The 15604-nt window shown below is 32.1% G+C and overlaps 1 protein-coding gene and 1 non-coding gene across 8 annotated transcripts; one reads left to right on the top strand and one right to left on the bottom strand.

Annotated features, from left to right (window-relative positions):
• The first annotated feature begins 511 nt into the window (after positions 1-511).
• TRNAT-CGU (transfer RNA threonine (anticodon CGU)) lies at positions 512-583 on the top strand. The gene has a single exon. It is a non-coding gene; the product is annotated as a tRNA-Thr (tRNA).
• Positions 584-4557: 3974 nt separating this feature from the next.
• LOC129873360 (transcription factor TCP13-like) lies at positions 4558-14257 on the bottom strand. 7 transcript variants are annotated; one of them, XR_008762713.1, is made up of 4 exons: positions 14159-14257; positions 12675-13705; positions 5757-5798; positions 4558-4897 (listed from the first exon to the last, which is right to left on the bottom strand). XR_008762713.1 is itself a non-coding variant. In XM_055948440.1 (3 exons), exons 2-3 carry the CDS (start codon positions 13602-13604, stop codon positions 4863-4865), a joined length of 411 nt encoding a protein of 136 aa, XP_055804415.1. In that variant the 5' UTR covers positions 13605-13705; positions 14159-14257; the 3' UTR covers positions 4558-4862. The 7 variants fall into 7 exon arrangements, 1 of the variants encoding a protein (XP_055804415.1); XR_008762711.1 differs by having other exon boundaries at positions 12663-13705; XR_008762709.1 differs by lacking the exon at positions 5757-5798 and adding an exon at positions 9577-10125 and having other exon boundaries at positions 12663-13705.
• Between the last annotated feature and the right edge of the window lie 1347 nt (positions 14258-15604).

Consider the following 15604-nt stretch of genomic DNA (forward strand, 5'->3'; position numbering starts at 1 on the left):
TATTAATTCCAACTAATATTTTATCGATCAACTTACTCCATTAGCATAGTCAACCAACATCACAAAAGAACATCTCTATCTAGTATAAAAAAATAGTTTGTCACTAACTTCTCCGAAAAATAATAATAATTTGAGTGACAAGATTGAAAAAAAAAAGAATAATTTATTTTAATGCGATTAATGTATTGTTCTTCTCCGTATTGTTATTTTGTTGTTGTTGTTAAATTTTATCAATTATTTTATAAGACTTTTTTTAATAGAACATGTTTATTATAAAATGATAATACAAACTTATAAGTATTTTTAAAATTTACGAATACAAAATAATATTTTTTGATATAGTCAAATATTATTGAGAAAATTTGTCGTCAAACGCATGATGAAACTTCACTTAAAATAACTTGTCAAGAATATTCGACAATTTGGGGTTAAACACTAGCTAAATTTATTGTAGAAATTAACCAATTTATTTGTAGCTAAATAAATATGAATACAACGTAAAAATGTGCAAGCTTCCGTAGCATAGTGGTAGTGCGTTCGCTTCGTAAGCGAAAGGTCGCGAGTTCGATCCTCGCCGGGAGCTTATTTGCTTTTCACGCCTATTGTCTATTGCACCCTCTACGTTGGGCCTTTATTTTCCTTTTGTGTTATTTGGGCCGCGAGCCTATTGTCTCTAGCATCTTTTGCAATTGGGCCTTCATTTTCTCTTCCTGTTAATTTTTTGGAAAAATTACCAAATTACACACCTTATATTCCTATATTTTCAATTATTTTCTGCCATGTAAAAATTTTAAAAATCTCTCTTCTTGTACATAAGAATGATGTTGATACATCGCGATTTGATACATAAGTCCTTTTCATGATACATCGCTAGCGATTTGTATCAACTAGCGATGTATCATGAAAAGGACTTGTGTATCAAATCACGATGTATCAGCGTCATTCGTATGTATCAGAAATCTGGAAAAAAAAAGGGAATTTGGATAATTACCAAAAAAGTCGGGATAAATTATAATTGAGATTTTTCACTATGAAATTTAAGTAAAATACCTAAAAAAAATTCCCACTTCCTGTTAATTCGATTGCTTTATGCCTTTATGAATGCCTAAAGCATATGGAAACCGGCTTAAACACATTTTTAAACTTATTTTGATGTTTTTCAAATACAAAAAGTATTTTAAGTCAAATGAACAAAATCATAAATTGGGCATTTTCAACGTAGAAGTTATTTGGAGATCAATTATTTAACCTTCTTATTGCTTGCATCTTTGAAAAATTCTTCCTTTTCCTTCTTCCATCTATACAAAGTATTTATGTTGTGCAATATAATTCACCATATATATAAAGGTGCATAAGTCGTTAAAAATATAATTCACCGTACATACGAGCTTAAATTAGCATGTTTATAAATATAGTTCACCATACATATATAAAGGTGCATACTCTAAGTTAGCATGTTTAAAAGGAAAAATGCGGACTTATCAAAACATTTGGGGGGATCTTAATATGATTTGCTTGATATAGTCTTGACAGACTAAAAAAAAAATGTGTTTATTTGTTTGGTTTGGGTTTAGTCAAATTATGAAAGAACAAATAAACAACAAAGGAAAAATGATTTTATATATGTTGGACATTGAGCTGATTATTGAATTACGACTCATAATTTAGCTCAATTTGATTTGCCTATTTGTTTCACTTAAGCAAACATCGAAATGGTCATGACCCACCTCATTGTTTCTAATTTGACTCATTTTAATGCGCCTAATTAAATATTTATAGTCCTCCTTCTTCCTCTCCTTCTACGTACAAACTTCTAATCATATTTTTCATAAAGAAATCTCTGATCAATGATACACAACTTATTCATTTGATATCTACACATTTAGATACTTCATCTGTTCATTTTTACTTGTCACATTTTACTTTTCAAGAGTTAAATTATATGGACTTTGATCAATTTTTTAAGATGTATGTTTTTACCATGTATATTATTTGAGAAGACTACAACTTATAGTATTTTTTGCATAGTTTTAAAATATCCAAATTAAAAATATTGGACTAATTTAATTCAATTTAGGTCTGAAAATTAATTAAATTAACTCTGATAAAGTGAAATGTAACAAGTAAAAATAAAAAAAGTAATCGAAATTATCAAAGAAGGCGGAGCTAATCATATTTTGTCTGGCATATAGGCTACAGGTTGATCCATCTATATATAAAGCCACAAGTTTCCTCTCTTATGTCTGCCAAATTAGAATGTAAAACTAGCGTAAGAATCCGTAAATTTTAAATCCATAAATAAAACTTCTTAAAAGGATCGTGAATATTTCTTGAAAGGGTCCTGATGTAAAAATTCCCTTGAATTATGGCAAAATTTTCAGTTTACTAAAGAAATTAGAAGCACATTTGGAATTTTCTGAACTTCATTATATGAAAGAGTGAATGTACAATAGTGATGATCAGCTACTTATACATGCTGTCTAACAAACTCTAACCACCTCACCATAACTAACCAACCAACTGAATTATAATTAACCACTAAGCATCTAACTAATTACAAGTAATGTCATCTAACTACTTTAACTAACTATTTGAACAACCGTCCTCATTATTCCCCCTCAAGCTAGGTGTACTAAAGACATTAAAGACACCTAGTTTGGATAGTAAAAAATGATGTTGAGACCTCCCCAAAGCCTTTGTCAGCAAATCAGCCTGTTGGTCTCTTGTGTTAATGTAGCTTGTCTTTATCAAATCTTGTTGTAATTTTTCTCGGATAAAATGACAATCAATCTCGATGTGTTTAGTCTGCTCATGAAAAACAGGATTGGTAGCTATTTGCATAGCTGCTTTACTGTCACAATGTATAGTAGTAGGTCCATCTATATTCATTTCAAGCTCTTTGAACAAGTTAGTTATCCAAACCACCTCAGCTGTCAATGTTGCTAGGCTCATATATTCAGCTTCTGTAGAGCTTCGAGAGGCTGTATTCTGTTTTTTTGATTTTCATGCTATTAGTGACTTTCCATTCTTCAAAAGATATCCGATTACTGACCTCCTAGTAGTGGGGCATGCAGCCCAATCTGCATCACAAAAGCCAGCGAGGTGAATCTTCTTTTCTAAGCTCATGAGCAAGCCTAAGCCTGGTGTTGTCTTGATGTATCTCACCACCTTCAGAGTTGTATTCCAGTGAGAAAGCTTTGACTTTAGCATAAATTGACTTAGGCATTGTATAGAGAAGGCTATGTCAAGCCTCGTATTGGTGAGATAGAACAATTTGCCTATAAGTCTCTAATATTTCCTCACATCAGTACACAATGCATTAGTGCCATCCTGAGAAAAATAAGCACTTGTAAGTTTCATGTTACTCTCCAAAGGTGTTAGTGATGTTCTAGCCCCTGCCAAACCAGCTTCAGACACTAACTATAAGGCATATTTCCTTTGGTTTATCACAATGCCATGTTCTGATTTATAGAATTCAATACCAAGAAAATATCTCATCTCCCCCAAATATTTGATCTTAAAATGATGTAGCAAAACCTGCTTTGTCTCCTGAATTAGTTTAGAATTATTGTCTGTGATTAAAAGATCGACCACATACACTAATACTATCACCATTGTTGTTCCTTTCCTTTTGGTAAATAAGGAATAATCCAGATGATTTTGAGTGTAACTTGAAGAGGATAAAGCATATGTATGTTTGGCATTTCATTGCCTAGATGCCTGTTTTAAACCATACAGTGACTTGACAAGCTTACAAACTTAACAGTAACCGTTTTCACTACAGGTGAAAAGCTTTCTTGGTAGTCTATCCCTTCGGTCTGTTATTTGGTCTTGAACACCCATTTATATCCTATAGCTTGCTTACCCGGATGTAACATCATAACAGTCCAAGTACTATTTTCTTCTCGTGTAGTAATTTCTTGCTTCATAGCTTCAACCCATCTTGGATTTTGACAGCTTTCCCATAGTTCCTTGGCTCAATATCTATAGACATTTTACTCAAATGTGCTTGATAAGGGGAAGAAAAGTGATTATATAATACATACTTTGCTATAGAATGCATAGAATCTGTCACATGACTAACATAATCCTTTATCCAAATAAGTGGATGGGATGTTTTTGTAGAAGTTCTAGGCCCAGTAATGGTTATTTGACTAGTCTCGGTAGACTCATTTATGACTGGAACAGAAGTATTACTATATCAAGCTTCATATCAGGTAATTCATCAATAGGTTCTGCATTTCCCATCATATGATTGTACCCATGATCAGAAAACACTAGTGGTTCAGGATCTGGTTGCATTGCAGATTCATTTGTCAATGATGAATCAACTCTTATGTCATCACAGTGAATGTATGTTTTTTTGGGAAAAATTGGTATGTGTTGGTCTTTCAACTTGCTGAATAGAAATTTATCACGATCTAACCCCGTAGGCCGTGACTAGTGCCCGAATCGGACACTCATATACACGTTTGTTATCTATAATCGATCAATTCCCATATGGCATAAAATTTATATAGACGAAGTGTCGTCTCAAAATCGTCACATATACATATATACCGAAACCACTTGTCTCCTGGAGAGTTATAATTATCAAAAATAAGATAGCATAGTGCGTAAGCCGACAAGGCTGCCACTACAAATGAGAACGTTCCAAAACATAAGTCATACTAGTACGATCGAACAACATCTATATAAAACCCACACATGTGTCTACAGACCTCTAAGAGTATTAACAATAGCATATGACGAGATAGGGCCCCGCCGTATCCCTAAATAAACAAATAAATACATCAAGAAATTGGTACCAAAAGTCTATGCTCCAGAATGATGAAGCACTCCAAATCAGCTGAGTGAAAATCCTAAGCTGGCAGATCCCCAAAATAATTATCTGTACCTGCAGGCATGAAACGCAGGCCCCCGAAGAGAGGGGAGTCAGTACGAAATATGTACCGAATATATAAAGCATAAAATACCATAAAGGAGATCATATCTGAAATAAAGATTCAGGAGATAAGTATCATAATTAATAAATCACTGTATCTGCGCCTTATGAAATGAAGTCATGCATATCATCATCATATATCGTATTCGGCCCGTTATGTGACTCGGTGTCATAATTATATCGTTATATCACCATATGTATATATATACCATACCCAGCCCTCTAGCAAAGGGCTCGGTGAATAGAGTAGTGTACACTTATATCGTACCCGACCCATTATGGAACTCGGTGCCATAATTATATCGTCATATCATCATAACATCATATTATCATATCACGTACCGACCCTCTAGTAAGGGACTCGGTGAATAATATAGTAAAATCTATACATGATAAATATCCGGCCTCTTGTAGGACTCAGTGGATAATACAATAGCAATATGCACGAATAGATATCATTAGCAACTTTGTGTAATTTGATCATTATCGGAGACTTAATGGAATAAGCAAAACAACCCATCATTTGAAAACCAAGACAATAGTCATTCCAAGTACTCTTTCATTGTCAATATGAATTACACCAATTATGGATTATACTAAAATATGAATTATTCCACAACATGAGTTATACCAACTAGGATGGCTGGAATCATACACATGAGTCAAGACATAACAATATAAATTCTAGAAATTAAGGAAGTTAGCCATCCGAGTGTATCTACGAATGAGAGTTTCTTTGGAATTTAAGCATGCATCTTTCGTTTGTTTCATATGGATCATTCCAAAAGAAAGAAAGGTTAGCTTTACATACCTTTAGCGTTTATACGTATATGCTGCCCAATATTGTCTCAACCTATATTAAAACGTTAAGCACTACGGTTAAGCTAGGGAAAGGCATAAAACGTACTTTATCGTTAGTAGGTTATTTCTAAAAATTTGGTCAGCACCTTTCCTATACCGCTCACTTTTCTCCCTTCCAAACCAGCCATATAATCATCAAGTAATATCAATAATCTAAAATATTGACATAAAACAAGATTTATTATTGACAATAAGCCTAGAATGTTGCCACCCGAATTATGTTACCAAAATAGTAAGTTCGGAAAGCCGAGTACCTCAAGTTGTATCTACATTTTGAAACTTAAAACGGCAAAAATGGACTTGATGACCCTCATGAAACTTTTAGATGTCTGTCTTAAGTTTTCAATCCAAAAGAATTCAATTCAAAACTCATTTTCTACAAAAATATATCATCAAAACACTAACAGTTATACATGAGGGATTTTTCAATCAAATATCTGGACAGAACTTGTCTTATGATTCATCCCTTTTTTTAGACATAATAACAACAAATATAGGTTCCAACATAAACATAAGAGTTGTAGATACGTGTATTAGCTTTCCAAAATATATTTATTTTCTAAAATCAAAGATCTACACAATGAGATATTCAAGAATTACTACTAGCTACGCAATCCCAAAAACGGATTTAAACACTTACAATCTCCATACACCTTATTCCTCCAAATTCAAGAATAACAACTCATCAGTAACATCAAAACAATATCAACTATTATTATACATCATTACTAAGCTAACTCCATTAATTTAATCCACCTAAAATAACTCCTTAACCCATAAATCTCAATAAATCACCAAACGAGTTTATAACGCTATTTTCTCCATTCTAATCCGTTAAAACTCTAAATAAACTTGTTAACAATGAAAAAGAGACTTTAATATTACCTCAAGTGTGCAGCAAACACATTAACACTTCTCCTTCTTGGCTGAATTTTAGCTCAAACTGAAGACAACGCGACGTACAACACTTTTCTCTTGCTGAGCTTCGAGATTCGGGGCTTAAATTGTGGTTAATTTTGGTGTTTCTCTTTAGGGTTCTCCTCTCTTACTCTCTCTGGAAATTTTTGAACATTTTGTTGGTCTAAAATTTGAAGGAAAAGCTAAAAAAATTGATTTAATGGCATGGGTATTGGGCCTGACCCGAGTTGGAATCGGGTTGAGCCAAATTCACTATTTATTTCGGCCTGTCAAACCTAAAAAGTTCATATCTTTTCATCCTGATATTATATTCCAACCCACGATATATGGTTGGAAAGCTATTTAAATTATCTACAACTTTCATTTTGAGAGTTTTCCCAAATTCTCAAAATTTGAAGGGGTTATAGCCTCCCGAAGTCAGATCACCCAAAAACGTGACTTAAAAAAATCTTTTTGATGGCTTCCACTTTGAATTGGCTCAAGGGTCCTTCTTGAGTTGTGTTTAACTTCACATATATTATCCATATAACTTGTCATTACAAATAATTTATGCCATTTTAAAATTTGAAATTAAAGGTACTTGAATTTATGTCTATTAGCTCACGAATAGTCCAAGATGCAAAAATATGGAATATAACATATGTGTTCTTTGAAAACAACATCCTTGCCTACCACAAACCTTTTCAAGCTCAAGCTATATAGTAAATGCCCATTTTGAGTAAGTGAATAACCCATCATAACACAAGTATCAGCTCTTGGGAAATATTTATCATCTTTAACCATCTTTATTGCATAACACATACAACCAATGATTCTCAATTGATCAAGGCATGGCTTGGTTTAATGAAAGAATTCATGAGGTGATTTACCTTGTAAAATATTTGTGGGAATCATGTTAATTAAATACACAGCTGCTAATATACATTCTCCTCAAAATTTAATAGGAATAGACCCTTGAAATCTAATGGCTTTTACAACTTCAAGAATGTGTCTATGCTTCTTCTCTACCACTCCATTCTGTTATGGAGTGTGTGCATAACTACTCTCATGAACTATCCCTAAAGAGGCAAACATTGTACTATATTCCTTATTGAAAAACTCAATACGATTATCTGATCTCACCCTTTTGACTTGCCTATTAAATCGAGTTCCAACTAATGCAAAAAATGACTTTAAAGTAGCAAACACATCACTTTTAAACTTCAGTAAAAACAACCAACTTATCCTTAAATTATCATCAATAATTGGCAAAAAAAATCTGAAACCATTATGTGTAGAAAATCTATATGGTCTTCATACATCAAGATAAATCAGATCAAAGATATCACTAGCCCTAGCCACTTGTAGGAAATGGGAGTCTAGTCTGCTTAGCTAAAGGACATACTACACAATTGTCACATGTAGCTACAGTACTACCCTTATTTATTAAATACAACTATTGTAAAACTCTGAAAGAAGGGTGCCCCATCTTGTTATGCCACAACATGCAATGTGAATCTTGATTATTAGTCCTTATCTTTGTCATCAAGCTGATACTAGTCTGTCTTGTAGGCTCTAAATATGAAAAATGACTAGGAAAGTAGTACAGTCCCTCAATTTCTCTACAAATCCCCTTCACCTCTCTATTGAAGAGGTCCTGAAAAACACAAAACTCAAGAAAGAATCGAACAGAACACTTTAGTTACCTAGTTAATTGTGATACTGATAGCAAGTAATTTTTAAACTCTGGCACCACAGGACATTTTCTAAGACATCTTCAGCTGATATCATACAACTTCTTGAATGAATAACTACTGTAGTTTGACCATAAGAAAGATGAACTTTCCTCACTATGTTACTATTAGATTCACTGACTGTATCCAATTTATCAAAGTTAGATGTCATGTGGCATATTGCTCCTGAATCCACTATCCAGTTATCTTGACCATTATGACTAGACTCATCTTGATCATAGTCTTTCATGGTATTAACATAGCTCTCCTTTTCTGTAGGGACTAATAATGCACTGAGATTTGTGACATTAACTGCCATGTTAACCATATCTCCAACTTTCTCTTCTTCATTGATCAGCCTTAGTATCTTCTGATATTGATCAGGAATATAAGTATACTTCAAAGCTAGTGCCTACAAGTTAGTTCTAACAGACTCACAATAATTTGAACCTTGTGCACCATATGAGTTGAAAATAGATTTTTTCTCCTCACTAATAGGTCCAAAAGCATCACTTCTTATTTCTTCATCACTTTTGTCCTCTTGAACATAGCTAGTAATGCCTTTTCCTTTGTTTGGATTTGCTTCTCGTGCAGTGTTTGTGAATCTAGATTCATCATTCTAACCAAATTTCTTCTTAAACTTCCAATCTTCACGGTATCCAATGAGTCTGTAGCAAATATTTTTAGTGTGTCCATATAGTTTACAGTGATCACAAAACAAATTCTAATTCACCTTCTTCTTATTATTGTAGTATCATCTACTTTCATTATCTCTATCACCTCTTGTGTTTCTAGATACATAATTGCCTGCATAATAGCTCTTTCCTGCATATAATGCTGTAGGTTTAATCACATCACCTCCTACACATATACCTGAATTGATTCTATGACTCTCATCTGATACTATCATTGCATATGCCTTACTAACAATTGGAAGTTGATTCATCACTTAGATTTAGCTGCGTGCATGTCCATACATCTCACTTAAGTTCATCCGAAAAGCAAACAACCTCAAATATTGCATGTGATCTATGTAAACTCTAGATCTGTCATAATTGCATGATAAAAGAGGTACAAGAGCATCAAACATATCCCACAACAATCTCAATCTTGTAAAATAAGCTGAAACAGTTTGATTACCTTGGTGACTTGTACAAATCTCCTTGTGAAGTTGATAGATCCTTCATCCATTGATCTTATCAAAACATTTCTTCATATTTGCCCATACTGTCGCAGCATCTGAGGCATACACAATTTCACTTAGCAACTCCTTCGAGACTGTATTCATAGTCTAAAAGAGATCAAACGCATTGCATTTTTTCCATTGCTCTTTTAATTCTGGTGCATAAGGATTCTTTCGGCATTTTCCAAGCACAAATCCAAGCTTGCCTTTTGCTCTTAGATTGATCATCAATGATCTACTCCATAATGAATAGTTTTCTGATCCAGTAAGATGAACAATGGTCAACATACATCCAGGAGTATCCGATGGATGTAGATACAGAGGATTTTTCATTTTCGACTCAATCAACTCAAGTGCTTCTAGAACTGGCCCAGTTGATGTTGTTGCTGTATCATTCTCTATCACCATTGTAATTGCAGAAGCTTGATCTACTCAATTCTTCTTTTCATTAATGAAGATCCAAAATCGAACTTCAATTTTGAATTAAAAATCACTGATTCTCTGCTCTGATACCATAAAGAAATTAGGAGCACATTTGGGAATTTCTAAACTTCATTATGTGGAAGAGTGAATGTACAACAGTGATGATCAGCTACTTATACATGCTGTCTAACAAACTCTAACCACCTCACTGTAACTAACAAACTAACTGAATTATAATTAACCACTAAGCATCTAACTAATTACAAGTAATGCCATCTAACTACTTTAACTAACTATTTGAACAATCATCCTCAATAGTTACATACCTAAATTATGCGAGATTCTTATTCGCCCCCCTCCCCGACCCTCTTTAACTTAGTTCAGGAAAAGTAATTGGACCCTCACCTAGTTTAGATGTGTAAAAAAAAAATGAAAAAATTTAAGTTCATAGATAATAGGACATGCACATGATTTAGGTGTGCAACTAACAATTTTTGCCATAGTCCAAGTTGTTCTTATGACTTATCCAAAATCATACAAAGATATGAAAGATGCCAAATTGAAAATACTCCCTCCTTCCATTTGTACTTGTTCATTACACTAATAATAAATGTCTATTTTTATTTGTCCACTATTAATTAAAATCAAGAGATAATTTACCATTTTATACCTATGTTGCCCTTAATATTAAATGCTACTATTCATTTCCAATGAATTCTCAAAAATATTGAATTTATTATATTCAAATGGTTATATAACAAATTTATCATTTTATAAATTATAATTTCTTAAAAAATATGTCAAGTCAAATCTGAACAACGAGTAAAAACAAACGGAGGTGAGTATATTTAGCATTAATTACCCCTTAATTATAGATAATTAATAAACAATAAGATAGAAACGATAGCATTTTTATTAGTCCTAGATTGCATCAACTAACCCTTGATCATAGACTAGCTCAAAATTTTTAAAAAGTCACGTTAGTAATAAATTTCTAGGTTTTTAATATATTAACAATATTGTACTACTGTATTAGTATTACAGTTGGAATGAGAACTAGGGTTAGGTAGCTATAGGCTAAATAATGTAGTTTACTAATTAAATAGGTACATTATTTTCGTAAAAAGATGTTATGTACATCCTATACATACATCTAGTCATCTATATTAGAGCAACAGAGAGAAAAAAAAAAATCCTGCATTTTATCTCAAAATTAACAATACCTTATAATATTAATTATTCCCCGCATATCCTTTTTTAAATTCTACGAAACCAAATATTTGCGAAAAAAATATCCATTAATATTTTTGTTTTTAATATAATTCATACTTCATTATAATCCATTAAAGTTGTTTGAAACTAAAGTACTCATGTGAAAAAAAGACTAAACCCTAAAAGCAAATTACCTACTGGGGACCCGCCTAGAAATATGAAAGCAATGCATGCATGTGGTCCTTTTTTCTTTTCTTTTCTTTTCATACGTACATACAGATTAAAAGAAAAAAGATGGAAAAAGCTTCCAAAACCCTAATTATCTTTTTGTACCACACTTCTTCAGTGATCTCTTCATCTTCTTTCGTCATATCCTTTTCATGAATTATTAATAGGACCACAAAACTATCTTTTCATTTCACTCCATTTTAAGCTTACAACATGTATATTTTTTGTTGGATCCCAAGGAAAAATAACATATACTAGTAGTAGTATTTATTTATACTTCAAATCTCAATCTCTCATCTGTCTCTTTCCAACTTAACGAACACCCTTCCCATTTTGTACTAAATCTACTCTTATCCCTATATCTTTCTTTACCTTCTCTTCACCAGCAGCAACTACTCTACCACATTCGGGTTTAGAGTACGATGGTCCAAACTGACTAATTTTCGGGGTGAAGATGATAAAATTTACACAATAATTCAGAAAATACGTAAAAAGTATAAAAGAAGTATTTGAAGAAAATATGACAATATCAGTATAATTTAGCCGAATAGATATAGAGAATTATCAGTTTCATATAGCAAGTCAACTTTAGTTGATTGAAATCAAAAATTTTAATAAGGGGATTCAAAAAAATATTGGAATTTCAACAATTTATATTGAGATTTAAAAAATTACTCTATTACTTATATACTAACATATACAATTTTCCAGCGGAGGGGATTTAATTGAACCTTTCATCATCCATAGCTCTGCCACTGGTCAACTTAACCAAACAGTGTAAAAATTCTTTGTTGTCCGTGCACAAAACATAAACTCATCTAAACGATCAAAATGCTGAAATTTTAAAAGAAGAAGAAGAGGAAGCCATCACTAGCTTAGGGCTCCTTGCTAGGGTTATGTATTTAGAAAATGTTGCATGAAACCATAATTAATTGCTTCACTGTGAACTGTGATGCCAAAAAGATATATATTGTCTCTGATTAACCGTACGTACAACTTTATATAGATAATACATTTTGAACCTGGGGTGCATTGAAGCAATAAGTGGTCTCAAACAATCCAATCATGAGTTTTATAGCTATAGAACTCATATATAGGAATAATTATGACCAAAAGAACATACATTTGTTGTTATATACTACTATATATTATGCTAGCTAGAATCGAATTATTCACTCACCGAGGCACATACCGTTGATGACCTGCTCTGATCTTTTATGAAATGATGAAATGAAACATCCGATCGACCAATAATATGTCTGCTTGGGTATCATGTTGAAATTATATGACCAATACGTTCTTCGTCTAAAAACTTAAGCTGTTATAAAGAGCACACGTTTGACAAGAGAGCAATTATTTAATGTCTATGGGAACTAGTACTACTTGACATGGGATTTTCTGAACCTGAATTATTCAACATTTGAAAGTTGATTTCTTTCGGATCAAACTCCGATGATGACGATGCTCCAACAATATTATGTTGATGGAAAAATTGGGGCAATCCTGGTGGATAAACAACAACTTGATTATGTGAACCTAATGGCATACTAGACATTAAATTGAAATTGTGAATGTCTTGATGATCATGTTGATGAGATAATGAATTTTCTGAATGAGCTAAGGATAAATTTGAAGGATCCCATTTCAAGAAATTGGAATTGTACCCCAAGGCATTATTATTACTATTATTAGGTGGTTCCAATGGAACATTATCCCAATTGATGCTCTTATTTTGATGAGAATTACCTCCAATTCCTAACATAGGATAAAGATTAGGGTTCAAATTTGCAGGAGGAATTTGCAAGGGAGGCAATTCGTCGATTTCATGCTTAGCTGCATCAAGTAACCAATCAACAACTTTACTTGGCTGATTAAGCCCTAATCTGTCTTGAAGATCGTATAATTGAATAGCAGTGGGAACTGAAAGCCTTACACGACGATCTCTTAGCCCTCTAACAGTGCAAACTTTGCTATGCCTGTCTTTACCACCAAATGCTCGCGATACACGAACAATTCTTGGATCCTTTAACCTTGTCCATGATGTTGTTGAATTAGACCCCTTGCTCATATTTCCATCGTCATTCGGGTTCCCCTCTTGCTTGTTCACTTCTCTTGTAATCATCTTATAATAATGTCTCTCATAATTGAGGGATGAAACAGCTTCACTAAGGTTTAATTTTCACTCAGACTAAAGTTTCGTTGTTCAATCTTCTTCCCTGATTTCTGTTTCATACAAAAATAAATAAAATTAAATATCTATTTAGTATAGACAAGAAGTAAGACTTATAATACCCTAAAAGAAATTTTCTGCAACTGATACAACAACAACAATAACGCTACTTAGTCATCAGATATTGAGTATCGGTAAAACTTGTGATAATGTTGATACTCATTAAAAGAAAATTAAGACAGATATTACTAGTATATATATATATCCAGCTTTCTGAAGAGAAAATGGAAATCATGAAATTTTGCTAGTGTTATAAGCACTTAGAAATTAATATGTACAAATTAATACTCATGAAGATATATAAGATATACTAGTAGTAAAGTCTCTTTTAAATTGGCTTTAATTAGGAAAGTGAAAAAAAATATATGATATGAAGGTAATAAAAGAATGAAAATTGGCATGCCCTATAATTTAGTGGAAGAAAATACCAGAGTAAACAGACTTACGCAATTCAGCAAACAGTTGCAAAGAAGAAATTCTCTTTGATTTCAGAGAAGAAACAATATATGGAAATTTGGATTGTATGTAGTAAGAGAGAAGATGCTGGACTCCAACCGACCATTTACATATTAAAAAGCAATGGACCACAGGTTGCCACGTATAATTTAGGCATATCTAACAGATAAATATTACATCTGTTTCAATTTAAAACGAATTTATTTGTCTGATTTTAATTTAGTATGATATTTAAGTTGAATTTTGTGTCTTAAACTAAATATAAATTAAATGTATTGAAATACTTTTTAACATGTCATATGAAAAGTTAGAATTAAAAAATTACAAAAAAAAGAACGACATTTTATGCAAAACAAATTAAAAAAATACTCCCTCTGTTCCATTTTAGTTGTCATGATAAAGTATGCACAGTCCTTAATAAAATATTAATTATGAACATTATTTGACTAAAATAGCCCTTATTAATTCTTTAGTCTTTATTTATTTATATGTCTTTTTATTCTAGAATAATTAATGGTAAGTGCAAAGATGGAGAAAAATAATTAATTTTCCCTTAATTGTTTAAATTGATAATTATTTTGAGATAACTATTTTTAATATATATGACAACTAATATGAGACGGAGGAAGTAATAACAAAAATAAATTTAAAGGAGGAAAGTATTATTTATTTTGCAGGCCAATTTTCTTAATCAAATGCTCAGCACGCTTGCTGAGCTATCATGGATTACTCTAGCTTAGTTTTTAATTCTTTGCTATTTTTTTCCAAAAATAGGAGGTAAGTTTAATTACCAGTTAGAAACAAGTCCTTAATTAGTAAAAGGTCATTTTAATTATGAACATTTTTTTTTTAATCTTGGGACAATTGAATAAAAAATGTTGGGGACCATTTATTCAAGTAGAGAAAAGTTGGGGTTGATGCTTTATCGACAACTACAAAAGGTTGAATTCGTATATATCACATGGGTCGACTGAAGCACGCCTTACCATTCTCATTAATTAAATGTCTCACCAATATCTATCAGTAACTCAAAAGTAATTTGTTCTATATTTGTGTCAAATTAACCTCATAGTATCTCAATTCTAATTAACCTCATAGTATCTCAATTCTAACATGTTTATAATTTGACTTATTTTTCAAATTACAAGTTATTAGACTCACTTTTTATGGACGGTTACTTATAGTTATCTTTTAATTAATTTGATAATAAAAAAAAATCCTTTTAGTTGGTTCATATTTAATCTGTTAAGCTTTGTATTAGACATGGATGAATAATAGTACTACTTTATTTACAGTTATATTCTTAATAAAATGAATTATAATTACATAAATATTAATTATTAAATAATCATTGGGTCTTACTCAACCTCAAAAACTAGTTCGAATGGGGAAATATTGTCCAAAGCCATTTAAGAAGTCCAAAGATCTCATCCATC

This window comes from Solanum dulcamara, chromosome 11 (assembly GCF_947179165.1).
Source record: "Solanum dulcamara chromosome 11, daSolDulc1.2, whole genome shotgun sequence".
In the NCBI taxonomy this organism is placed as follows: domain Eukaryota; kingdom Viridiplantae; phylum Streptophyta; class Magnoliopsida; order Solanales; family Solanaceae; genus Solanum; species Solanum dulcamara.